The following is a 27012-nucleotide window of genomic DNA, read 5'->3' as shown; positions in this document are numbered from 1 at the left end:
TTCTCTATTGTTGGCTTCGCTTGGGCTAAGGCCTTTTCACATGTTGTCCCTCGCTCATTGCTCATGGCTCATGGTGGCTAGCCTAGCCAAGAGGGTCAACTATCTAGCTGACCCGTTGACCGCCACCTCACTTCATCGTCTGCATTAGTACTAAATTAAAGCTTGTATTGTAGCTAGCATGTGATAATTAATTAATTAATTAATATTACTATTTATCCTTGAATTTGTATAGACAACGTGGATATAGATATACCGTAAATATTCTTCCTATACTCAGAGAATATTTGACATACCAATTTATATAAATACATTTTTTGTTCATCCTCATAATGATATTTATGTTCAATGCATAGACAATGTACTGACCTTCATTAATATATGAATGCCAATTTGCATGCAGAAAACTACCTAAAGGAGACAACAAGAATCATGTCTCATGTATATACTATATATATATACATAGAAGAATGAGCATGTGATCGATGTGATTTGCAGTAGAATATATCCAGCATAAAGCCGCCAACCCTCAAATTTGGTTTCTTATGGCGATGCATATAAGAAAAAAAAAGAAAAGCATGTTTTTAACATTTTCAAGGTAGGTTTTGTTTTCCAAAGTAAAATTAAGTGTTTGAAGAGCTAAAATCAACTTATCAATCCTGAAGAGAGAGAAATGTGCTGCAGCTTTAATGACTGAGGTTGAAAAGGCTGTTGAAAAGAGTTTTTCTGATATGACTCACTTATTTTAGAATTCCAAAACTATTGAAAAGACTATTGGAGATGTTCTTAATGCCTCATTGTTTAAAAAAAAAAAAAAAACAAAACACCATCATGTATATATATATATATATATATCACGATGCATAATGCATTTCCCTATATAATTGAGAGCCACACTTGAATTAATAACTAAACTATTATCAATTTGGAATAAATAAAAATATAAAACATTGATCTTAATAATATTATGAAATTACAAGTTATTCTGAATCCGAGCCTATGTTCATGGCCTCTCTCTGGATTCTCTGAAACAAGACACACACACATTCACTGATCATTCATGACATGGTATCAAAACTTAGACATCCATAAAACAAAATAATAATAATAATGTCAGTGATGAAATGAACTTATCATCAAGCATCATGCATGATGTTGGGGGAGGCAAAGAACAAACAGAAAGGCAGAGAAATGAATTGTACAACACAGACTCGTTCATGCTGTAATGTTGTAAGAATATGCAATGCATTATAATAAGGCCACCCATCTCATCTTATATCTCATGCCCCAATGAGATTAAAGAAACAGCTGTTTGTCGTTTTGGTTGGGCAACAGAGTTGCAGTTGCAGAGGCACCAGAGAGCTGAGGTTTGCTATCACAGATCGATATTCACATGCATGATGCTTGCATATGCGTATAGCAGAGTGAATTATAACTTGTTCATGTATTATGCTATGAGTGGACGAGACGTGATAATTTTTTACGTTTTAGAGCGTAATGTCAATAAATATTCATTTATATTATCACACGACGCGTGAATAAATTATACCACATAACTGAACTCGAGTATACTATAGTATAATAACTTCAAAACCTAAGTTTAAATAAAATCTGAAAAATGAGAGAGCCAATCAGAGAGCACCACCTGTCTATTGAAAAGTTAATTTCAAATCAATAGGAAAATACTACTCTAAGTCTCCAATAATTTGGTGAAATGGGCTCAAATATGAGAGCCAAGCATAGAGCACCACTTGTCAATTACAAAGCTAAAACTTCAGAGTCCAAGTCTCCAAAGATTTGACTCAAAAGAAAATACTCCAAGTTACAATCTCAATTGGAAATCTACTTCAATGATTTGGTGATGACTCAAAATGAGAGGGCCACGCAGAGACCACCACCTGTCCCAAAGCCCCACATGTCATATTCTGGTGCACTCTTGAGTACTGTAGTAGCAGACACGTGTCAGCATAAGCAGCAACATACGCTTCACACCTCCTTCACACATACACATGAAAACATTTTTCATTTAGAGAAAATTTAAATGGAGACATGAATATTACAAACCACTCGTGCAAAAAATAAAATACTCATTACAAAATGATGATGTTGATCTTGGCCTTCTATTTTTCTAAAATTTTAAATTTTATTTATTTAAATCTTAATAGATCTGGATCTCAATCTGTTTGGGGAGCTTTTGTTTAATGCAGTTTTGGTGATGAAAGCTTCTCCAAAAAAGAGAAAAGCCAGACAAGGCCACCCATTGGAGGACTGGTCTGCCACAAATTTAATAAACCAAAAGATATGAAGGGTAATGTGGCACCATGGAAGGCAAAGTTGGCGATGACTCTTGAGGCTTTTGCTCTAACCAATGCATCAATAATAAGATTCTGAGACACCTCGTGCCTTATGCCATACCAGTTGATGCCTAAACAAATTGCCAATTATTGCCCCAAATGTTGCCCAAAAAGGTGACAACTTAGCCAGTTCTCAATGAGAGCCCACACTGGCTCCACATGCTTACCACCACATTCACCTCTCTCTCTCTCTCTCTCTCTCTCTCTCTCTCTCTCTCTCTCTGTGCATCTATATATAGGCATTTCAAGAGATGTTGAGACCAATCAACTCAAACTTGAGCTTTGTGAAGAAAAAGAAACAAATATCATCCTCAACTTTGAGTTTTTTGTCAAACACAAATTAAACCCTAAGCCAAAATGGCTGCTAAGTACCATGTTAGATCAATCAGCTTGCCTTTAAGGTCTCATCCTACCACTCTCAGAGTTGAAGATGAGCTGAGCAGGCTCCAAGCATGGGAGGCTTCTTCATCTGCTTCAACCTCAGACTCAATCTGCAGAGCTCTGTGTGGGCTAGAGGAGTTGTATGAGTGTGTAGATGATTTGCTCCACATGGCATCAACCCAACAGCTCCTCTCTCAACCCCAACAAGAGAAGTACATGAATGAGTTGTTGGATGGATCAGTGAGGCTCCTGGACATCTGCGGAATTACAAAAGATGCCATTTCACAAATCAAGGAGCATGCTAGGGCTCTTCAGTCTGCTCTCAGGAGGAGAAAGGGAGACTCAAGCATTGAAACCGGCATTGCTAACTACACTTGCTTCAGAAAGAAAATGAAGAAGGAGGCCAAGAAACTGATCACATCATTGAAGCAAGTTGACAGCAAAATTGGAGCATCACAAATGGTAGAGCAAGATCAGCATCTTTCTGCTGTGATCAGAGTGCTTAGAGACGCTTGCTCCAATAACATGTCCATCTTCCAATCACTCTTGGTGTTTTTATCGGTGCCTGTTTCCAAGCCAAAGTCAAACAAGTGGTCTTTGGTGTCAAAGTTCATGCACAAGGGAGTGATAGCATGTGAAGGGCAGAAGGAAGACATTAATGAGATGGACGGTGTTGATGCTGCTCTGAACACACTGCGCAAGTCATCAACGGCTCCAATTGAATGTACTGATGTTGAGAAGATTCAAAGTGCACAGAAAAGATTGGAGGCTTTGGAAGTCACCATTGAAGGCCTTGAGAGTGGTTTGGAAAGCGTTTTCAGGCGCTTGATTAAAACAAGAGCTTCTCTTTTGAACATAATCTCACAGTGATGAGCTGTCGAAGGCCATTTTTGCCTCGAAAATCCAAGGCATCCACCTTTTATCAGGATTTCCTTTGTGATTATAAACTTTCGATACATTTGTAATATGTATAGACATACATATAATGAAATACAATTGATACCCGAGTTCTTGAATCACATCTTGGCATAACTTTTGTTATCTTTTCGTTTATTTTCTCTTACTTTTTCTTTTTTCATTTGGATATGTAACGTGTGAAGTCCCAGGATTTTCAAACCCAAATAAGTTTTGAGTGTCCACTAAAATATCTCTTTTATTGGGTTCATCAAACTAAAAATAACGAAGATTAGATCTTTAGCGTGAATTCCCACTCGGATCTCTTCCCCGAGAAAGTCTGCAATCTATGGAGCAGGACTTATATGTGCTGTTTTTACAATAAAATGCTCCCATACAAGCCAAGACGCGGTGGAGTGATTTTTGAGTGTGATGGTGCCGGTCCTGAGAATTTAATTGCCCTATTCGAAATTTAAATTGACGCCTATACACTCCCTAATAAATATAGAAGGCTGACTAAACCAAAAATATTAGGTGCACAATTGCATAATTATTTTATACACTCATATATATAATATATAATATATACACGTAAGAAATTTTGGGAGCCCTATGCGGTGGCACTAGTTGCACACCCTCAAAGCCGCTCATAACGGTAAATAAGACCACGTGAATGCATAAATGTGGGAGAGACGGAATATAATTATATCATGTAGCAATAAAAAGACAATTAGCCATATTATTGGTAATGTACCAACTTCACAAATGTCAGCTCAGCCAGCCGTCTCTTTCTGCATTTATCTGTACTTTTCTCTAACCATGTTGTTCATTTTCAAATCCAAATCAATCTCCACACGATTTAAATGCAGTTCTTTTCCTTCTTAACTTGATGTGTACAAATTAAACCGCAAGAATTAAGTCTATAAATTTAGTTGTCCACGTAGCTTACTGAAGGAGACTTGGGAAGGAAAGCTCAATTATTTTAAGTTGATCACTCTTTACTCTAACATTAAGTTGACACATAATATAGTAAAATATACATTAAAATCTTTTTCTGGTTGTCTCTTTCCCAAGCAAAGGTACAAAATCAAATATCTGCAAGCAATACTAATACTAATCTTACCCCCTCTGTTTTTGTTATCAAATTGTTTTGCAAAGACAAGCCACTCGGGCAACCCTTATATGAATATCAATGTATATTTATTTCTTTTTTGCTTTGAATGTAAACTTCCTGATCATTTCCAACCAAATTCCAAAATGAATTAAAGAAACACGTTTTCAAGATCTTTTTGGATATGGATTTCTCGAAGAGCTTCCATATCCAAGGAACTTTGGAATGCCTCACTCTTCCTTTAATTTTTGCTGCCAACTTACATGAATTTGACCAATTTTTTATAATCCAAAATGGGTCGGTGCCAGTGGAGCATGGAAGGAAGAAAATGCCAAATGAATCTATCTTTGATGCAAAAAAAAACCAACTTTGAGATGACACCTTACCCAAATAACAGCATGAATTTGATACTAAATTTTGGAGGCATTTGGTAAGTTTTATAGTTGGTGCAAGACTTGACAACATAACCCACGCCATGTTTATCACATTGACCTAAGGACCCAAAAGATGCCTTTGGTCCCCTCCCCATCTTCTTTCAAATTGTTTCCCATGTATAAAAATGTCACTTTGAAACTTCTTGAAATCCAATCTTAAGTTCTTAATCTTTCTATGATGAAAAGAGCAACAATGGCTTCATTCTCTGCAAAGCCTTCAAAGCGATACAATGTTCGATCTATTAGTTTGCCTGTTAGATCACATCCCAGCACACTCAGAACAGAAGAAGAGTTGAACAAGCTCAAGGCTTGGGAGGCAACAACAACAACATCAGAAGCAAAGGCAGACTCGATATGCAAGGGGCTAGGTGGGCTTAAAGACTTGTACATTTGTATTGAGGATCTTCTTCAATTGCCAATGACACAACAGGCCCTAGCCCTGCATCAAAATGAGAGATGGGTTGAAGAATTGCTGGATGGTTCTGTCAACTACTTGGATGTGTGTTGCAACACAAGGGATACCATTTTGGCAATGAAGGAGAGTGTTAGGGATCTTCAATCTGCGCTTCGGCGCAGAAAAGTTGGAGGAGATTCAAGCCTTGAAGACAATTTGAGTTCATATACATGCATAAGGAAAAAGACCAAGAAGGAAATTCTGCAGCTTGTAGCATCATTGAAGCAAATGGATCACAAGCATGAAGCCTTCCCTTTGGATCTAGACAACCATCTTGCCGCGGTGGTGAGGGTGCTCAGAGAGGCAAGTTTGATCACCAGTTCTGTTTTCCAGTCACTTGTTTCTTTCCTCTCCACACCAGTTTTGAAGCCAAGGCCTAGCAGATGGTCTCTCGTTTCAATTTTGGTGCAGAAAGGGGTTTTGAAGTGTGAAAACAACCAACACAAAAGCATGAACGAGCTGGAAAATGTAGATATTGCAATTGGCAACGTGCTTGTGAATCAAGCAAGTGAAGATATTGAAGCTGAGAAGATTCAATCTGCACAGAGAAGATTGGAGGTATTGGATTCAAGCATGGAAGGCCTTGAAAATGGTTTGGAGGGCTTGTTTAGGCTCTTGATCCGCACCAGAGTTTCTCTCCTAAACATACTTTCTCATTGAGATCATCATATCCCCATTGGTGGCATGGGATCCGAATTTTAGAGGATCTACAAAAATATATTCTTCTTCACCAATTTGGTAAATGTGAATTTTCATGTGCTCGTGTATAAATGTATATATAATACAAGCTGAATTGAAGTCTCAATCTTTAGGGTTCTAGTGCTAGAAAGTTTTAAGATGTATTCCCAAATCCATGAGAATCGAAACGTATTCTTAAGATTGTTTCGATTTTAATCCAAATGTTACAATTGCTCTGAAAAAAATCCAATTACCATTCAAATCTAATACGGTTAGCTAGATATATGAATCATGAGCTCTGTATCATAATCTGATTATAATACATCTAGCTAGATATATGAATCATGGCCAAAAAAAATCAAATATGACAATTTTTTTGGGGTAAATATTAATCTAATTTACAGAAAAATGGATTCAAACTTAAGTGCAAGGGGATGAGTTCACTGTCCTTACCAACTTAAAATATAACTATTTCAATCCTATATGACCCAACATTTATTTACTTTTTTATTTATTAGATCTAAAAAGAAGCTGTTAGTAATAAGCCACAAATAACTACTGTTTTTATTTAAAAATCCAAACATTAGTGGGGCATTTCTTCCTCTGTTATTTTATTCATATTTTCAACAACAACAAAAATAGATAGAAGAAGTTCATTACTCGTTCACACAAGTTTAGAGTTATACCAAAAGGCAAGTTATTTTGTATATGCCTCAAGATAGATCGGATTTTAATATGATTTCGATCCAAATCTGTATCTATATCTATATGATTACAATAAATCACAAAAACATAATATGATATATGAATAATTTTTCGATATAATCATCAGATCATCATATAATATATGAATAATTTTTCAATATGATCATTAGATTATCACGTAGTGTTATTAATTACTGATGTTATGACATAACTCGTGAACTAATAACATTATAAACCAGTGTGAGTGTGACCACACAACCAAAAAAACCATTAATGACAAAGAAATCGAACAACAACACAGACAGCGTTCTCTTTTTTTCTCTTTTCTTTTTTGCTTTTTGCGAGATTGTAGTTGCAGCACCGACTTTGTCATTGGATTCTTCTCTCGCACGATCCCGCTCTCTCCCACGCGTCATATCCCAACGGCTATATTTTCCTTTTACAGGCCCATTCCCCATTTATAATCCCAACATCAAACAAGTCAATAGGAAGGTCGGTAATCAAGTGGGCCCCCCAAAAGGATCTCAAGTATAATTTCTAATTCTATGAGTAGGCGTTCCCTTCCCTGTTCCAATTTCAGTAAGCTAAAAAAACGTTCCAATTCAGGCTTACCGTTACACTCCCTATAAACCCAACCCCCCAAGGAAGCTGTGTTTCAGTCTTAGGTCTCAGACTCAGACACTCTCTCTCTCTCAGACCATGACTGTTGCCACTGTAGCCACAACCCACACCAAGAAGCTCGTGAAGCTCGGCCGGTCTCTCTTCCGCTGGGGATTTAACTCCTCCAAATGGTACATTTTTCTCTCTCTGCCGTTTCCCTTTCTGGGTTTCTTAAATTTTTAATTTTTAGGCAACTTTTCTGTGTTATTTTAACTAGTTCCTATGTTTGGTTGCCGAGAAAATGTGGGTAGTAGGTGTTATTGAGTCCCAGATGATGAAAAGTTAAAGTTGAAATCTTGTTCAATGGTTGCTTTTTCTCGGCAGTTTAACGGGGTGGGAATAGGAGTTTTAGAGACCCAGATGGTAAAATTGTTAAAGTTGAAATCTTTTGTTCAGTGTTTGCATTTTCTCTGCAATTTAACATGATGGGAGTTAGTCTTTTGCTGAATGGTTTTCGTTTTTTGATGGGGATAAATGAATTGAATAATGAAACAGCAAAATGCAAGCGAAGATGGCGGTGGCTAGGATAAAGCTACTGAGGAACAAGAGACAGGCGGTGGTGAAGCAGATGAGGCGTGACATTGCCTTGCTCCTCCAGTCAGGTCAAGACGCCACTGCTCGAATCCGGGTACTTAACACTTTTTATTATTCATTTAGTTATCATAGTAATCTAAAGTTCATGGCTTTTGGTCTCTATGCTCTAAAAGCATGTCAGCAACTCTGTTTGTTTGGAAAAACAGCCCACTATAGTTTCTACTACTTCGTTTCTATTCAATTATCAAATGTCTACATGTTTTTGGACTAATATGTATTGTCTGAATGGTTTACCCTGACAGTGATTGGAACAATTTCCTCTTCGATTTGTTTGTTTCTTTATATATTTTATTGACACTGTTGTGGGTAGACAGCATCATCTGTTTTATAAATTTTTAGGATGTCCCTTCAAACGGCTGCCCAAGCTTGTGGATGTTGATTTCTCTTTTTTATGTGAATCCGAAAATATTTTAGTTTTCGTATAGTACCCAATGTTCTGCTTATGCTGAAATTTGCTGTGGACTCAATATTTGTGATCTGGAATGTGGCACTAATTACAAATGAATTTTTTGTTGTGTAGGTTGAACATGTGATCAGAGAGCAGAATGTTCTGGCTGCAAATGAGTTCATTGAGCTTTTCTGTGAATTAGTAGTGTCCAGGCTTTCTATCATTGCAAAGCAAAGGTAATGATAATGTAATATCTTTGATGCATTTCGCAGCTATCTTAATCCCAATGCTGATCCAATTTGTTACAGGGAATGTCCAGCTGATCTCAAAGAAGGGATTGCCAGTTTAATCTTTGCATCCCCAAGGTGCTCTGAGATTCCAGAACTAGTGGAGCTTCGGAATATTTTTGAGAAAAAATATGGAAGAGATTTTGTATCTGCCGCTGTTGACCTACGACCCAGCTGTGGTGTAAACCGCATGGTAAGCATGATCTTCCTATCATAGCATTTCTTTTAGTGTTATTATACCATACATTTTTGCTTTAGAGTTGAAGATTTAATCAGCTATTTGAATTTTCTGATTTCAATTCATATTTTATTTCTGTGAATGATGGTTGAGTGCTTATGTTTTTTACAGCTGATTGACAAGCTCTCTGTTAGAACCCCTACGGGTGAAGTAAAGTTGAAACTCCTGAAGGAGATAGCCAAGGAATACCAGGTTGAGTGGGATACATCAGAATCTGAACAGGAGCTTCTCAAGCCTCCAGAAGAGCTTATAGTATGTTCCTCTCTCTCTCTCTCTCTCTCTCTCTCTCTCTCTCTCTCTCTCTCTCAGGTTATATTCAAGAAATTTCCCATTTTAAGATTTCTGTTTACTGTTATTTGAACAGCAAGGACCGAGCAATTTTGTCAGTGCTACCAGCATGCCTTTGCAGGCCCAATCTGTCGAGCCTAATAAGCCAGACACCAGGTAACTTGGCTATTCTACGTATCTCATTGTAATTTAAACTCAACCATAGTTTGATTTCCCATTTATCTTATTTCTATCATTCTCTCTTCCAGTTCACGCAGAACAAGTGGCGGTGGAGAAAGGGGATCTGTTCAGCCCAATAAGACAGGCACCAGGTAACTTGGCTGCTCTACTCATTGTAATTTAAACTCGAGCATATTTTGATCATCCATTAATTATATTTCTGTCATACTTCCTTCCAGCTCTTCACGCAGAACAAGTGGCAGTGGAGAAAGGGGACATATGCATTTTGCAGACTCGGCCTCTGCTGCTGAAGCAGCTGCAAAATCTGCAAATGATGCAATGGCTGCTGCACAAGTTGCTGCATATCTGGCCAACAAAGACTTCAGTCAAGCATCCCAAGTTCCTCTAAGCGTCAATAATGGATTTGGAACCCCTTCTGGCCATTCCACTGGCCACTTCATGCCAGATGGTCCACCAGTTGATTCTCAGAATATGGATCACCAATCTCAAGCTTGTGGAATTGATAGGTCTCATTCTTCAAGAAATGAGGAAACAGTGCTTAGCCATGGAGATGAGAAGAAATTCGTCTACAGGAGATACAGCTATAATGCCCCATCAGAACATTCAGATATTAGGTTTGATGAATCAGACTGTGATGAAGAAGTTGAACTGGAGGCACCTCCTAGTGGCTTTCATCAAGCACCTGAGCGTCCTCCACCACCCCCACCTTCAGCAGCTACGATTTCTCGAGTTCATCCGAAATTACCAGATTACGACGCACTTGCTGCCCGCTTTGATGCCCTTAAGTTTCACAAGCCAACATGATGTTTAGATGTTGCTTCTGCGTCAGTTTTGTCTTGCTTGTATAATTCATATATATACATATTTCGAATCACAAACCAACATTATGTCTAGATTCCGTGTGCACCAATTTTGGGTTGCTTGTATAATTCATATATACATGGTGGATGCTTGTCATTCTATCATTTTGATACTAAATAATATTCACATGGCAAAGGTTTTGCATGTTGTCCCTCTGTTCTTCAGCTTCGTTCTTTCACAGTAAACCTTTTGGTTTCTGATTTCAACACACTGCTAATTCATCAATCACTTGTGTAATCTAGTTACACAACCCAGATTGCATAAAAAATAATGTAAACCCAATAAGTTCTGAAAAAGTAGTTCATCACCTGATATGCTTTGTCAAATGAGGATTTGAGATCTGTTTTTTTTTTTTAGGTTACATACCCTCGGGTTTCAATCTTGGGTGGCAAGCAGGGAAAGGGATTTGGGATCTTTCTTGTAGAAAGTTGTAAATTGCAGGGTTGGAGAATTTTTAAGGCCAAGGACCTTTCCATTTCATTGTTGACCCACTCTCAAGCTCTTAACACTTTTTCTTCTCTCATCTCAAATTAGTAGACTATCATGCCAATTAAGAATGTAGAAATCTGGAATTAGAGATTTAGTTCATTTACCATTATGATCCAACTCTTAACTTTGCAGAAATTTAAGTCAAATCAACAGCCATGCCAACAATAATTTGAAACAAGAAACCCAGAAACAAAATCACATTACTGATAATTCAAATAGAGCACAAATTCCAAAAAAAAAATACTTTCAAATCTCTCTACGAACTACCAAACCAGCATTTGGGGGTCTTGAATTGATAATGACATAATGATAAAAATAAATAAAAATAAAGCCTTTTTCTTAATCTACGAATTGCTTCTCATCTTCTCAAAAGCTCTGTCTACTTCTCAGATGAGTTGGGTCCCCTCTTCTTGCCGAAGCCAACCACTGCAACAACAATCACACATCACACAAGGCATTGCATCAGAAATCCGAAAGACCCATTTAAAATCAATTCAAAACTCACTAAAATTGTTTAAATTGCATCAAAATCCAAATGCGGGTTTCTCAAAAACCCATTTAAAGAATTAACAATAATCACCAAGTAAGTTAGTATCAGGAAGTTAAAAAAGCTCAAAATACTGGAAGGGAAATCATGAAGCGGTGGTATTACCAGCGGTGACGAATCGGCGGTTGTATTGCATGCGCTTGTGGGCGCGTCCACGGGGCTTCTTCTTCTTATCTTGCTTAGCCACTTTGGGAGTTTGGCCTCTCACCTTACCAGCACGAGCCAAAGATCCATGAACCTTTCCTGAAAATTAAAATAAATTCATATATATTAATTAAAAAATAGAACGAAAAATACAGTGAATGAAATGAAGCGCAAAGTGTAAGATGAGGGGCAGAGAGGAATTAAGCTCACCCATGGTTCCTTACTAAGAGCTTGAAAGAGCTTTGGGTTGGTGTTTGTATTTGCAGACGAGATCGCGAAAATGAGAGAGCTTGAAGAAGACAAGAAAACGGCACGGCGGTAAAGAGGCGAGCGCTAGGGTTTTTGTTGCTGCGTTTTTAAGGATAGATTTGTGTAATTACATATTGATCCTTGTGTTTCTAATGTCGGTGTCATCTTAGGCGGGTCAAAATGGGTAAAGGCCCAACTGTAAATGTACTAGCCCATTTATAATTTTGGGTCTGATAGCCCATTTATATTGATGGGTGAAAAATAAACGTTATAATAGAATTAACCCAGTTTCATATTGTAATTGTATCACAATGCATACCCAACTGCTTGGCCCTTTTGGACTGTTTTTGGGGGGCCAATTTTAACGTTAGTTGATTGATAACATTACGTGTCGATATGACGATCACACTGAAAATTCTTCAATTCACAACAAACTTTGAGAAAATACAATACCGAAACGAGCTAACTTATCAAAGTGAGCTGCATCTTGTTTCGGATTGTTGTTGTTGACTTCAATGTCGAGTTTGCAAGAAATTTTTTATATAATGAAATAATCGAATTATAAACCGATTTAATTTCTAACTCATTTTTCCACCGGTACCTCCTCAGTGGAGTTAATCTTGGGCTTAACATTTGTTCTTTTCACTTACAATTAGGATTAAACTTAAAGTCTTACTAAGACTCACTTCCCTATTCTAAATGCAACGTGAGTAATGTTTTATGGACAAGTGAAAACTAATTGAATATTAAACTAGATGCAATTTGTTTCGATAAATGGCGGGTTTGTTGTGCCCGCTAGAGGCCAAGATTGATTTGTCGTGGAGGCCATGCATCTTATCATATTAATTATGGGGCAAATAAAGTAACGGACGGAGACTATGGATTGCTAAATAGTAGCAATTAAATGTGATTTTTCATGAAAAATCACTACATAATTATATGTAATACATAGTGATAGCTATTTATTTATTTCTTGTTTTTGTTTTTTGCTTTATAAAATATTTTTTTGTCGTTATTTTATTTTCAATCATCAAGTCGCATCAAACGGTTAATTGATGATATATATCAAGAATAAGAACTTATTAAATGGCCGCTATTTTGACTTAAGGTGGTGATGATCGATGGCTGTATTATTTCAATTTCTATCATCAAATTTCTAGAAATTCAAAAGTTTGAATCGAAGGGAAAGATTGTCCAATTATTATTATTGTATAAACACTACTTTTTTCTCCCCTCCAAATGATGTAGAGAAAGTGCACGAAGTGCTCACTTTGATGCAAAATTCAACACTCGCCCATTGAAAAATTTCATCGCTGCTGCTTGCAGCAGATAATTCTAATGCAATGTGATATTTTTATGCTAATCCCATATTTTGTCAGGCTAGAAAGAAAAGTATTACATTTGATATTAAGCAACAACAAAAAAGTGTGTTCTAAAGCAATAGCAAATTAGTTAGAGTGTCAACTCACAAATAGCTCAAGGTGAATTCCCTTATTATCCATAAATCAAGTTTATATCATAACACGAAAAGTTCACTCAGTCTACAATACATGCTGACAAAACTCATCATGTTGAAATCAAGTTATTCGTGTTTGAATCTTATCAATTTATTTTACTATAATGTATCATTTTAAAAAATAACATGATAGTTTTATGAGTGAACAATAATAATTAAGTAATTTGCATTGGAGTTGTCCAGTAATGTAATCTCATTTCCTTAATCTCTCTGATGGCTGGCTGGTCTAAGCCAAGAAAGTGACCAGGAGACTTTGTTTTTTCTCACTTTCATTTTTGGGGGTTTAAGAAAGTCCAAATCCGATGCCAAAAGAACACTAATATTGACCACGATGCTCATCTTTGAAAGCAACTTGCATTTCCTTTTCTGCCTTTTTTTTAAAATTTTTTTATTTAAATTTTTCTATTTCCAAAATATCCACATGCTAGAATGGCAGTCTAAAATTCAATGCTTCTAGAAATAAATAATAGCCGTTTGTCGTCTTTGGCCCTTTTTGCCTCAGGAGTAATACGTTGACCAAATCATACTCAATGTGAACTTATGCAAGAGATATTATACTGTAATCTAATCATAACTACTTGATTTGTTGGGGGTTGTGATTTGGGGTTTATCCCCCTGCTTTAAAAAGAAAAATTCTTAACTATTGGAGCAGGATTTGAAATTGACAATGATAGCACACAGGCTTTAACAAATTTGGTTAAGCTTATGTCTGCTATTTTTTTATATTTTTTATTTAATTAAAATCATAGTCTAAATTACAAAGAGCGGTTCTCACAACTCACCATTTTTTTTTTTCAAATATATCTAAATCTACAATCTATGCACAAACAAAGCAGCTCAAATTCTTATGTAAGATATATATATATATTTTTACATGTAAAATATTCAAACGCATAAAGCAAGAAAAACAGGCAGCCAAAATTGCCCGTCAAACAAATGCTTTAATTATTTTCCAACCAATTTTCTGCCTCTCTCTCTTATGGTCATACAAAGCTGTCTAAAACGAACCAAGTCTTACTAGTCATTACACACCTTTCTGTAGACTCTATAGCAGTTTGAGAACAAGACCCACTAAGCTCTTTCCTTGCACCTACTTTAATGTTTACACTATATATATATATATGCTGCTATGTGGGTTTTCTAACCAAGACACACAGAGCAGCAGAGGGAGCTAGCTAATCAAAGAGCAAAGGAGCAACAAAAAATAGTGAGAAAAGCTCAAGATGAGTAGGGAAGCAAATGAGATTAGCTCAGCTCCTATAACACCAAGGCCAGCAACTGTGGCACCACAGGCACAAGTGTCTTGTCCTCCTTCTCAGTACAACTCACCATCTTTGTCCAGATCACCCCTTCTTGATGGAGCCTCAGACCAGCAACCCGGAGCTGAAGGTGCAGTTGTGGCTAAGGCCCCAAAGACCCCTTTGGCAATTAGAACCCCGAGGATGTCCTTGACCCCAAGGTTCATCACTCCTTTGGGTAGCCCTGTGAGGAAGGCTCTCAAGATGACCAGGCTTGACCCTCAGGATGCTTGGCTTCCCATCACTGAATCTAGAAATGGCAACAAGTACTATGCTGCTTTTCACACACTGTGTTCTGGGATTGGTATCCAGGCTTTGGTGCTTCCTGTGGCTTTCACAGTTCTTGGATGGTAAGCCCCCCAAAAACCCAGAATTCATTTTCAAATTTATGATGTTGTCAGAATATCAATCTGGTTCATAGTATCACTAAGTAATAACTGAGACAAAGAGTATGACAATATAACACGTCAGACTGTTTGGTGAGATGGTGTTTTTAAGTCATTTCAGCAGCTACAAATTTGCCTATTATGTGGTTGCTAATAGTTTTATGGTTCTTTTTTCTCTTTTGTGATTGATTGCAGGGCATGGGGTATAATTCTGTTGACTCTAGGATTCATTTGGCAGCTTTACACTCTATGGCTACTGGTTCATCTCCATGAGAATGTAGAAACTGGGATGCGTTACAGCAGATACATGCAACTGTTTAGTTTCACCCATGGTAATAAGATTATGACTGATTATTTTCATTAAGTTTTTCTATTCAAATTTCTGGACAGGAACTAATGGTACAAAATGGCTATGTTGTTGTAGGTGACAAAATTGCAAATTGGCTAGGCCTGTTCCCAATCATGTATCTGTCTGGTGGAACCTGTGTGGCTCTGATAGTCATTGGTGGATCAACTTCCAAGCTGTTCTACGAAATTGTGTGCCCTACATGCACTTCCAAGCCATTAACAACAGTTGAGTGGTACTTGGTTTTTACATGTGCAGCTGTGGTGCTGTCTCTGCTACCTAACTTGAACTCCATAGCTGGTGTCTCATTGATTGGTGCTATCACTGCAATTGGGTATTGTACCTTGATTTGGGTGACTTCTGTAGCAGAAGGGAGGCTTCCTGGTGTTTCTTATGATCCTATTAGAGCTGACACTCAGATTGCGAGGGTGTTTGGTGTGCTAAATGCAATTGGGATCATTGCTTTTGCCTTCAGAGGCCACAATCTTATCCTTGAGATTCAGGTAATTGATAATTTCCATCTGGGTAATTATTTAATTATTTTTTACCATAGCATAAATTGATTTTTGTTTTTTTTCAACTCCCAATGCTTGGCCTGTGAGAACCTGCAAACTAGGTAAAAGAATATCAATTTTTATTGTTTTTGAAGTCAGTGATTGACACCTAACAAATTAAATGTGCACTACAAGTCTATGCACGCTTTCCTTTAGGACAAGCATATTTCCTAACAATAAGTCTTAAGTCCTCCTCCTCTTCCTCCTCCTCCTTGCTTAGGAAGCCAGGCCAGAATATGAGACTTCATATTGCTTTCACAAATACAAAGTGACAATTTTGACCACTTGAACATCTTCCCATGAACAAGAAGCCAACTGTCAAAGATTAGAAAATAACAGGTTGCTTAGGCACTGTCCTTGATGCAGTACAACTATTCCAATAGTTTTAGTTTTCCTAGCTGAATATTTAATTAACAACCCACCATGACCAATTATGACTCTTCTATTAGCTTTATATATATATATAATAAATAAAAATAGTGGGGGGCCCTCAAACATCACTTATCATGATCATCACCATCGCCTAGGTTGGAACTCTGTGAATATTATTCAATCATAGGCCTAACCTTTTTCATATTTTGGGTACAATCATAGACTTAACTTTGTGAATTAATGGCGTGTGTTGCAGGCCACCATGCCTTCCAGTGAGAAACATCCCTCACATGTGCCAATGTGGAGAGGAGTTAAAGTGTCCTACACACTCATTGCAGTATGCTTGTTTCCCCTTGCAATTGGAGGCTACTGGGCCTATGGTCACTTGGTAAGCAACCCTAATCATAAATAATCAAACAAAACCCTAAACTTGAATTATAAGCTCAATTAAAGATTTTAATATATAATTTAATTTTGTTTTTGTTCGGATTTACAGATACCAGCAAATGGAGGGATGCTTCCAGCTCTTTACCAATACCATTCAAAAGATGTGTCACAATCCATTTTGGGGCTCACAAGCTTGTTTGTGGTGATAAATGCAGCGTGCTCATTCCAAATCTATGGCATGCCAATGTTTGATGACACAGAGTCAAAATACACTAGAAGAATGAAGAAGCCAGTGCCATGGTGGCTGCGGTGCATTTCTAGGGCCATGTTTGGCTTTGGGGTCTTCTTTTTTGCCGTGGCAATTCCATTTTTGGGAAGTGTGGCTGGTTTGATTGGAGGCATATCACTGCCTGTGACATTCGTATACCCTTGCTTCATGTGGATGAAGATTCACAAGCCTAAGAAGTATAGCCCAATGTGGTGTCTCAATTATTCTCTTGGGGTTTTGGGGATGATTCTGAGTGGCTTCATGATTGCAGCTGGTTTGTATGTTGTCATCGATACTGGTATTAAAGTCCAATTCTTCAAGCCTCACTAATGAGGCAATTACCACCAAAAAAAGGAAACTTTGGGGGAGTAATCTGAGGATAAGGGTGAATTTTACACTTATTAATTTGTTTTATTGTTCTTTTGTGAAGAAAAAAAAAAATGGTGTTTACAGTTGTAGTTTGCTGCCTGCTTTGCTGCTGCTGAGTTTCAAAGGAAAAGATAACACAATTATATATATAATCTCTTTTGTTCTTTTTGTGCTTGGAAATGTTGTAGTTGACATTCTAGAATCTTTAGGTGTGTGTAATATCAGTTTAAGTAAAATCTTCATGTTGAAGCTTCATATACTTGTCAATCTCTCTCTCTCTCTCTCTCTCTCTCTCTCTCTCTCTCTCTCTCTCTAATGAAAGGAAAAGGATCACACTAATAAGTCGGTTAGTTGAAACTTCAAAGAGCTAATAACAGTGCGGCCAATTGAAATATCTCCCCTTAGGATGTGGACTTATGCAATTATTCAAAGAAATGAAACTTTTGGCAAACTTTGGCAGTCTTGATTGAGTGCCTCATTGCTGACTGGCAAGCCTTTTGTTCTCTAAAATCAACTCCCTCACTCATCATTTAACCCAAAAGTCTCATGAAACTCAAACGTGACGGCAAAGGCACAATATCAAGGCCAAATAGGGCAACTTGTTAGTTACCAAGTATGCCATGCTTTTATTGTTCAACGAGCTTTATTCAGTCTCAGAAGGTGGCTCAAATTCAATGTTTCACATGATGACCTTGACCCATGCTTCAACTGGTGTGGGGTGGACGCACAGAAACTTTATGCTTTATGCTTTTGTCATTTGCTCACAGAATAAATATTAGGTGAGGAGGGAGGGTATAATTTTCAAGTACTTGATGGTACGATACCATTGTCAAATGATGGTAGATGAATTGTATACTTTTATTCAACCAACCAGATGCTTTCAAGTCATGACTTTTAAAATATAACTTATTGTGCATTCATATTATAACACGTGAATTAATAGTTATAAACAAAACTTGCAGCGTGTTTACGATATTTCTGAATCTCATTGTTGATCATATCTCAGAGAAAATTCCACTTACGTAGATGGATAACCTTTGTGAGATATGAAGTCCGTATATCATATGCGGGCAAAACTAGTGTTACTCCTCTCAGCAAATATTGCAGAGCTAGAAGAGAGTAAATTCGGTAATTATTGGAAGAGCTCAGCCATGTATATAAATTGACACGAACAAACAATACAGAATCTTTTATCCAGCAAAAACAATATGGTAAAAAAACCGACTGTATATCAAGCCTAAAGATCTAGCCTAAAATGAAGTACAAACTATAGAGCCTCAACCAGTTCCAACTTAAACCATCTGTGGTTGCCATATTTTAAATGCATCAGCAGATATGCCTCCAGATGGTGCTCCCAATATATTCATGGGGGAAAAATTACAAATTAATGATACAATTGCTCACAATGTCAGCAACAACAACGACAGGTTACAACATCACAAATGGTGTAAGGTCTAGACTTTTCTTCAAGTTCCTGAGCTGTGGGTAATCGTTCCATTCGGTATTTACTGCTTTGAAGACAGCAAAACTCGTATAAATTTCTGCATGCTCCTTTACTGAAAGGGTAAACTCTTTCGGGAACTCCTCTGTCAATCAAAACAAAGTAAGAAGAAATGAGAGTCTAAAAGCATAGTGGTCAAACAGTTTAATTCGTACATCATTACAATGTTCCCAGAGAAGTCCACTCAAATAAATTTTTGTTGAACAAATTGACATGTCTAACCATATGTTATATTTTCACCTATACTTCTTTAATGAATCAATACCAAGTACAATATATGACACCGCATATTTTCAACATATGATGACTAGTAAGTTTAGTTATTTTCAGTAAGTAATACTACATGGTAGAAAATTAAAGAAAATAACCAACCTTAAATATGGGATGCGCCTCCGTCTTACAAGCTCATAGGTAGTCTGGTTGGTCAGAACAAGATAACTGCACAAAAAGAATAAATAAATTCATGTTCATCTGATACACTGAAGTTATGCTTTAAAGGTAAAAGACTCAGTTAGAAATAACAAAGCAGGAGCGAGGGAGCGGAAAGAGAGCAAGAAAGAGATCTCAATTCTTTAAATTTATTTCACTAGAAAACTACTAGTGAAAATATCATAACAGAAACAACCAGAAAGTTATCTGTGAAAGCATTAAAGTTAGGTACTTCTACAAAATTGACATTATGATCATGATGTCAAGCATAGGAGGAAAGGTCTTGTATTTAAGAAGCCTGAAGCTGATGTCAAATACAAAAATTTTACCTGTGAAATAGCAGCAGGAGAAGCAGAAAGATAATGGAAATTGACAAAGTAACCAACAGCAATATCACAATAGCATCCTTCCACCTGACAATTATAACATTCCCATCCAAACTCAGATCAAAATTAAGACAGAAATTACAATTGAAAAGAAAACCCTAAATAGCCAAATAAAACTTCATAATGAAAACCACAAAGGACCACAGTAATACATTAATATCCAATCAATAACCTTTCTTTTCTGTTTTTGTTTTTCTCTTCAATCTTTTTCTATGTGGTATTATTTTAATAGAGCAGCAAACCCCTTAGACATTACTTGCATAATGACAAGGGCAAAACAGAAATTGTTCCCATGAAATAAAGACCTCATAAAAGATACCATACCAAGCACTTGATATATTTTCCTTCAGATATGTGATGTACATGATGCCAGTCCAAAGGCACAATGATGTCTCTTCACAAATGTACCACCTACAACATTCAGACCAAAGATATAAAAGTTCTTGATTAGGACTTTTAAGTTTGAAATCTACTTATACAAGTTTTACATGCAGAACTAAAATGTACTGATTGCCTATCTGAGTATAACCAACTATTTTACAAAGGACCAGTCAAGAAACTCAAAACTATAAAAGACTAGAATTTCTTGAACTTTTAGTAACACCGACAAGAAGAATAGTCCAACCAAATTAGAATAAAATTATTTTAAAAAGGTGAATCCATTTCAAAATAACATGACTTAGTAAAGATAGAATATTCCTTTTATTAAAGAAACACTAAGCATAATTTGCAGAAGGAATACAAATGTTAATGAAACAACTGGACTAATCTACATAACTGCAAATCTAAATTCAAAAACCGGTACTCATATTAGCCTGTCACAGCACAAAAGAACATGGAATATCTCTGCCTATTGGTTATAGCAAAACTTAAGAATGCAGATTACAGTAGCCAACTTTTATACTAGTAGAAAAACATACTCACCAAAATTTACAATGATTACCCAGACCAATGCATGTTCCAAGCCAAACACAATGATGATCGAATTGGAGAACACATTTGTCACAATCATGACAGTGCTTGGATCTGGGAGGCTGCATATAAGTTAAAAGCAAAATGTTTAATCATCAAAATTTGCATATGGGCAAACAAGAAATCATCTGTCCCAAGGTCAAAAATATATGCTAAGAGTCTTGATGCATAACCTGAATAATAGGGACAATGGATATCTATAAGATTGCAACTAGAATCTTGTCTAGTAAGCAGCATGTAAATTTGAATGCTCTAATGTCTCCAGTGGTGTAAACTCATTTGTCCCAAGGTCTAATGCGAAATAGATGAAGTTTTTTAAGAACCTTGAGCAATGATAAAGGAGGGAAACTGATGGTGTTAATGACGCATGATGAGTCCATAGAATCTCTCACTGCTTTACACTTAAGGATAAAATATTGACAGTCAATTCACCTAGTCTATAACAAAAGCATTTAAGGACAGAGGTTTCCACATCAAGCTGCTTAATTATAACATTTTTTTTCTCTCCCCTAAGATGGGCATCTTCTCTGTGTTTCCTAGTGAGTATTCCTTTCTTTTACAGTTTAGTTCCTTATTAAACAGATGTTGGCAAGAGATAAAAAATAAACCACCATAAAAGATGAATATGTAAAATTGAGATGGTACTACCTGCTCAACATTACAGTACGAGCAAGTCAAACTTCTGCAATAACCAAAAGGAAGCAGTCAGCAGAAATATTTGTGAATCATCAAGACTAGCTCTAAGCTGACAGCTCTTTTACTTAACTTTTCATTCGGTGTTATATTCAAAAGAAATAGTTTGCACCAAAACAAATTAAACTCAGTTTCCCTAACTTATTGTACGTAGAAACAAACACAACTAAAATGAGATGCACATACTGATGTGTAAACACCAAATAATCACTTTGAAATAGTACAACCAAAAGGATACTTCTCTATGAAATAATTGCATACCGAACAGAAGTTCCCGGGGGATACAAGTCCATCACAAGTTTGGTCCAAGATGTTGCATTACTTCCAAGAAGACTTCTTGCCATCTGACTCCCTTCCACTGTCACAACCACGTTTCCATTTTTGCTTGAAGCAGGCTGTCTTTGCTTAAACATTATAATTTTAAAAATGAGACAGTAAGATGACATCAAAGAATTAATTCACGTCATAGTTTCAAGATATGCGTCTATACTGTTTATCATATGAAAAAAGAAACAAAACAAAAGTAAACAAAGGAAAGCAACACTTACTTTGAGGCTACTAATGCCTTTCTGAAAATTGTATTTGACTCATTGACTGCCCTCATTGCATCAACGACAAAACTAAATTTAAAATTACAAAAATCACAATGAGCTGAAATTGGACCACAAGCATCAAGTTTTCTGATCATATTAAAACAGATTTAATCTTAAAGCAGGTTAAGTGCATTGACATTTACCCAGGAGAAGAAGCAGAAGTAACAAAGTATTGGACCAATGTGGCAACAAAGAGAGTCAAATAGATAGCAGTATACCTGAAAAGGACACAAAAGAAAGACATAGTAAGGAGGGGGTTGGGGTTAATACAGCAAACACTAGTAGAGCATTTCAAACATGATGACTCAGTCATTTGTGACCCGATTCAAGTTCATTGATACTGAAATTCCATAAGTTCCACGATTAGTTCAGACAGACTGTTACGACCCAAAAAAAAAAAAAAAAAAGGTGCAGACAGACTGTGATAAATAACTTGTACATGTTTATCATCAATGCAATGCACACATTGCTGAACAATAGGCACTGGCTTATCAGTTTGACTTTCGCTAATTGACACCGAGCCTTACATACATGATGAGGTTCACTCTGTGTTCTTAAATTGAAAATTCCAATTAAATGGTTTCCCCTTCAATTATGCAACTATCTAAGATACTATGAAGGACCTGTCCAGTTAATGGTCATAGAGTACCCATTCGCGTAAATTAGCTAAGTCTGTCTATCAAATGTGTATTAGGCTTCTCACCACAAAAGAAATGCAATTCAAATATAGAATAAATAATTGTATAGAAGCATTAGCATACCATGGTTCTCTTTTAGTTTTCTCTATCAATCCTCCATCAAACAGAAAAAGCATGCCCACATATATCAGATGTAGCATCACCAATGCAACTTTTAAACCCAAGGCCGACCTCCGAGCTGAAACCCAAGTACCCCAAGGAGAAAAAAAAACAATCTTTCATTAAGAAAAAAAGTCAAGCTCTGTTAAAACAATAATATAAAAATCTTACTTTCGCATAAAAAGTAAAATTCTAGACTCAATTGAGATTACCAAACTAAGTAGCTGAACCGAAACAGTCAGATTGTGTTTTCGATTTCGATTTTTTAAAAAATAAATAAGAAAATTAAAGAAAAAAACTCACCGGGATCGGAGAGACAAGGAAGAAAGCGGTAGCATCGGTCCAATGGTCGACACGACGATCCTGGTAAGGAGCGGCACATGTTCACGATCGTCATCAGACGAAATTTATAAAGAAAACGAGAAACTGTTTACATGTCAGTATTCTGACAAACTGGGTTTCCAGGGAAACGCTTTGTTTCGCTCCAAAAATTGAACTTTCTCGAGAAAGTGATGGAATTTGGAAAACCCAAGTGGTTAAACTGGCAGAGCAACGGGCCTGCGAGAAGGGTTTGGATTTGGATAGAGAAATTAGCGTTCACTATTTTCACAGAAACTGGAAAATTCAATACGTAGCTATACGCCTCAGTCCTTTTTCCCTCTGTCTCTTAACACTTTGATTTGTCATGTGCGTATTGCGCATGCCACACCACCCCCATTTTAGAAAACTTACCCGTCTATTACCGTACTCTTTTTCTCTGTCTCTGTCCCTGTCTCTCTCTCGTCAGATGTAAGTCCATGGAAGTTTTAATCCCAATTTTAAGCTTTTACAAACCTTCATAATGTAATACTTATCCAACTGCGCTCACACCTGTAAGTAGTCTTTTATTTATTTATTTATAAAGAATTTTCATTGGATATCAACTCTTATATGGCCTTTTACTTTATATATGTATATGAAAAGAAATAATAATTTTTTTTTAATGAACAAAACTTACGGAAATGAGGATCGAACTCAGACCTTGAAGAGTGAAATATAAAGCAAATGCAATCTAAATAGGCTTGGTTTAGTATGTCAAAGGTTGTTGTAGGAATTCACTTTATTCATTTAGCTTAGCGCCTAATTTAATCTCTTTTGTGTTTAAATTTAGTTGACTTCGTTCTTAAACTTGAATGTTAGGAATCAAGCATTTGGAGTTCACACTGCCTTTTAATATAAAAAGTCTCCACTCTGTTTTTTTTTTCCCAAATATATTTGTTGGCACTCAAGAACGTGAAACATGGATATAGGTTAAACTATGTAGGAGGAATATTTATACTTTCTCTTGAACGATGAATCACTAGTTCTCTCAAAATGGCAAGTTAATAATTCAAAGGGAAATTAGATCAATATAAATTATATGTATTTCTCATTTCAATTTAAATTTAATTGCAATGTTTCATCTATAGTGTAATTCTGTCTAATTTTATACACACAAATTACACATAATTTGAGCATAACTTTTAAAATATCGAATACATGCTATTCTTGAAGGATCACACACGAATAACATGAAACTTTTTGCACGAAAAAATCAACAAGAAATTTAATAACTTGAGCAAAGAAAAACCCTGTCATAAAAGAAGACCACACAAGTTTGATGGTTTGTATTGGAACGTAACAAGTTAGATAGATAGTCATTGCACCGACAGGTCCTACTCCTATACACCTAACTAAAACTAGCAGTCCACAAATACGCGATCCAACCCTTAACTGCTTTGTCCACACGCGAGCTGCCCCATCTATCATTCAATTTCAATAAATTATTCTCTTACTATAAAAAAAATATATCCCCAAGCCAAAGCACCACACTAAATATATAAGTGTACATATACGTGTAGCTAGAGAACTCTGTTGGTTCTAGGCGTGCAATCAACCTCATCAAATATTAGGGTTTGGGCTACACTATTCTCTTTGTTTGTTGGGCCTTTCGGCTTCGACCCCATGTAGCCTATAAAATTGTAGATTGATGGTAGTTTTGGAGGATCCATCTGTCAATTGTAAATAATGTCAACCGTTGATGCATATAAATTTGTCCCGGAGAGAATCCAGAGAAAGCAAAACGCGTGCAACTGTAAGGAGTATCAAGATGGCATAAATTAGAGAACAAAAATGGGTTAAATCACATTTAACAAGGGAGGAAGCAAAGATTCAGACGGTTCCCATGGAATATCCTAAGCTGTCGCAATCATGAGTCACCCTCTGGGTTAAATCACTAATTAGAAAATTCCGCCTCCAAAACTAAACCAAGCATTGTTTTAATTAATTTCCTTGTAATATATGCGGCTTCTAGCCAGACTGGAAAAAACTTAGGACAATGACACCTTAAACATCTTATGGCCCCAAACACTGCTTCTAGTACTTTCTTGCTCAACTTATTGTCTTGTAAATTTGCAAAATCCGAGGTAGCAGTTAATCTAAACGAAGCTTCTATATATGTATATATATTGGTCTCTGATATAATTAATATACAACTCATAGCTCGATCAGAATATACAAAACTATTGCTATGGCCAAAGGGTTGAGATCAGTATTTTCTGTCTGGTTGATTGTGTTGTATCTGGGCATGCTTGGTTTGCATGATTGCTATCAGCCAAGAGTGCCAGGAGTTTATATTTTTGGTGACTCGACTGTTGATGTTGGGACCAACCATTACTTGACTGAGTCTGAGTGTAGATCAAGGGCTGATTTCCTTTATAATGGGATTGATTTTCCTCACTCTATACCAACAGGCAGATTTAGCAACGGCTTCAACATTGTTGATTATATTGGTATATATAATTTTGATTTTATGCCCTGTCTATTTAACTTTGTTTTTGTAAGTTTTCAATTGGGTTTTTTAATCTGTTAATTATATTGATTTTTTTCATTTTGTTGGTGTGGTTTTAATTAGCCATCTTTCTGGGTTTCAAGATGAGCCCGCCACCTTTTCTCTCTCTTTTAGACAAGAATAAGCAATTGCCCAAAAGGATGATCAGATTGCTAAGTAGGGGAGTTAACTTCGCCTCAGGAGGATCTGGAATTCTAGATGATACTGGAAAACAGTGGGTAAGCTGAATATATATATCTCACCCTTTCTCTCTCTCGAGTTTATAATTTCTCTACTATTAGAGAGACTGGAATAATACGGTCAGTAAATACGATCCAAATAATAATAGTCATGAAAAAATATGTACGAAATTAATTATGTTGCATTATGCACATAGGGAAAGGTGATTCCCTTTGGAGAACAGGTGGAGCAATTTGCAATAGTACGCAACAAGATCTCAGAATTATTAGGTGAAGAGGGTGCAGCGGCTAATATATCCGAGTCTCTCTTCCTCATCAGCGTTGGAAGCAATGACATCTTAGAACATTTTGCTTATAACCAATCTGGACAAGCCTACATCACCACTCTCATGTCCACTTATGAAAGTCGTTTAAGGGTAACAATCAATGCTTTCTTCTAATTTCTTTACATTATAGATTAATCAAAATAAATTAAGATTCTTAATTACTGTTTGCAATTGCAGAATCTATTTGATATCGGAGCCAAAAAATTTGGGATTATTAGCGTTGCACCAATTGGATGCATCCCGTTGATACATAATGTTACTCAAACTAGGGATTGTTTTGGGCCCATGAATGAGCATGCTCAATTGTTCTACAAGGCACTGCATGACATGTTGCTTAAGTTAAGCTCAGAATGCAAAGGGATGATGTATGCTCTTGCAGATGCTTATAATATGACCACACCCATTCTCGAAAACCCTCATAAATTTGGTAATGTGAGAGTAATTTTTCGGTGTGACTTAAAATAAAGCTACATATATGTTATGTGTTATGTAGTGGTGTGACAAATCCACTCAACTTATAATATGTGGACTAAGTTTTAGTTTATCATTTTCAAATCGTATTACGACTTATTTGTCAAATTATATTTTTAGGGTATATTCTGATCCAATAATTTTTGTAGGTTTTAATGAGGTGACAAAAGCTTGCTGCGGGAAAGGAAATTTCAATGCCGAGGAGCCATGTACACCAAACGCGAAAGTGTGTAAATGTCACAACGACTACTTATTCTGGGACCAATATCATCCAACACAAGCTGCGTCTTATCTTGCAGCTCTAGCTGTTTTTGGTAATCATGAGTTCGTGGTACCCATGACTTTTGGTCAATTGGTACCTCCATGA

At 36.5% G+C, this 27012-nt stretch overlaps 7 protein-coding genes across 7 annotated transcripts; 5 read left to right on the top strand and 2 right to left on the bottom strand.

The window, feature by feature from the left end:
* Window positions 1–2708: 2708 nt before the first annotated feature.
* LOC117635475 lies at window positions 2709–3602 on the top strand. Its single transcript, XM_034369787.1, has one exon. The coding sequence runs from the start codon at window positions 2709–2711 to the stop codon at window positions 3600–3602; it is 894 nt and encodes a 297-aa protein (XP_034225678.1).
* A 1707-nt stretch (window positions 3603–5309) lies between these two features.
* On the top strand, window positions 5310–6420 carry LOC117635656. The gene has a single exon (XM_034369992.1). It carries the CDS (start codon window positions 5347–5349, stop codon window positions 6283–6285), a length of 939 nt encoding a protein of 312 aa, XP_034225883.1. The 5' UTR covers window positions 5310–5346; the 3' UTR covers window positions 6286–6420.
* A 1084-nt stretch (window positions 6421–7504) lies between these two features.
* LOC117636189 lies at window positions 7505–10651 on the top strand. The gene is made up of 8 exons (XM_034370687.1): window positions 7505–7799; window positions 8164–8296; window positions 8783–8886; window positions 8959–9130; window positions 9287–9427; window positions 9540–9619; window positions 9712–9774; window positions 9862–10651. Exons 1-8 carry the CDS (start codon window positions 7708–7710, stop codon window positions 10445–10447), a joined length of 1371 nt encoding a protein of 456 aa, XP_034226578.1. The 5' UTR covers window positions 7505–7707; the 3' UTR covers window positions 10448–10651.
* Window positions 10652–11161: 510 nt separating this feature from the next.
* Window positions 11162–12057, bottom strand: LOC117634762 (40S ribosomal protein S30). Its single transcript, XM_034368977.1, has 3 exons — window positions 11895–12057; window positions 11646–11783; window positions 11162–11419 (listed from the first exon to the last, which is right to left on the bottom strand). The coding sequence occupies exons 1-3, from the start codon at window positions 11896–11898 to the stop codon at window positions 11373–11375; spliced, it is 189 nt and encodes a 62-aa protein (XP_034224868.1). The 5' UTR covers window positions 11899–12057; the 3' UTR covers window positions 11162–11372.
* Window positions 12058–14469: 2412 nt separating this feature from the next.
* On the top strand, window positions 14470–17684 carry LOC117635673 (lysine histidine transporter-like 8). Its single transcript, XM_034370007.1, has 5 exons — window positions 14470–15097; window positions 15329–15465; window positions 15558–15982; window positions 16662–16793; window positions 16902–17684. Exons 1-5 carry the CDS (start codon window positions 14673–14675, stop codon window positions 17388–17390), a joined length of 1608 nt encoding a protein of 535 aa, XP_034225898.1. The 5' UTR covers window positions 14470–14672; the 3' UTR covers window positions 17391–17684.
* Window positions 17685–18561: 877 nt separating this feature from the next.
* On the bottom strand, window positions 18562–23589 carry LOC117635843 (protein S-acyltransferase 10). The gene is made up of 12 exons (XM_034370214.1): window positions 23533–23589; window positions 23104–23358; window positions 22765–22879; window positions 22147–22221; window positions 21959–22030; window positions 21672–21809; window positions 21366–21399; window positions 20670–20779; window positions 20070–20156; window positions 19689–19772; window positions 19303–19368; window positions 18562–19015 (listed from the first exon to the last, which is right to left on the bottom strand). Exons 2-12 carry the CDS (start codon window positions 23195–23197, stop codon window positions 18838–18840), a joined length of 1053 nt encoding a protein of 350 aa, XP_034226105.1. The 5' UTR covers window positions 23198–23358; window positions 23533–23589; the 3' UTR covers window positions 18562–18837.
* Window positions 23590–25348: 1759 nt separating this feature from the next.
* LOC117635474 (GDSL esterase/lipase At5g55050-like) lies at window positions 25349–27012 on the top strand. The gene is made up of 5 exons (XM_034369786.1): window positions 25349–25610; window positions 25733–25887; window positions 26046–26264; window positions 26352–26601; window positions 26795–27012. Exons 1-5 carry the CDS (start codon window positions 25349–25351, stop codon window positions 27010–27012), a joined length of 1104 nt encoding a protein of 367 aa, XP_034225677.1.

Source organism: Prunus dulcis, chromosome 7 (genome assembly GCF_902201215.1).
Source record: "Prunus dulcis chromosome 7, ALMONDv2, whole genome shotgun sequence".
NCBI classification, from domain to species: domain Eukaryota; kingdom Viridiplantae; phylum Streptophyta; class Magnoliopsida; order Rosales; family Rosaceae; genus Prunus; species Prunus dulcis.
Note: the sequence above shows the minus strand (reverse complement) of the source record. Positions and strands in the feature narration are given on the sequence as shown.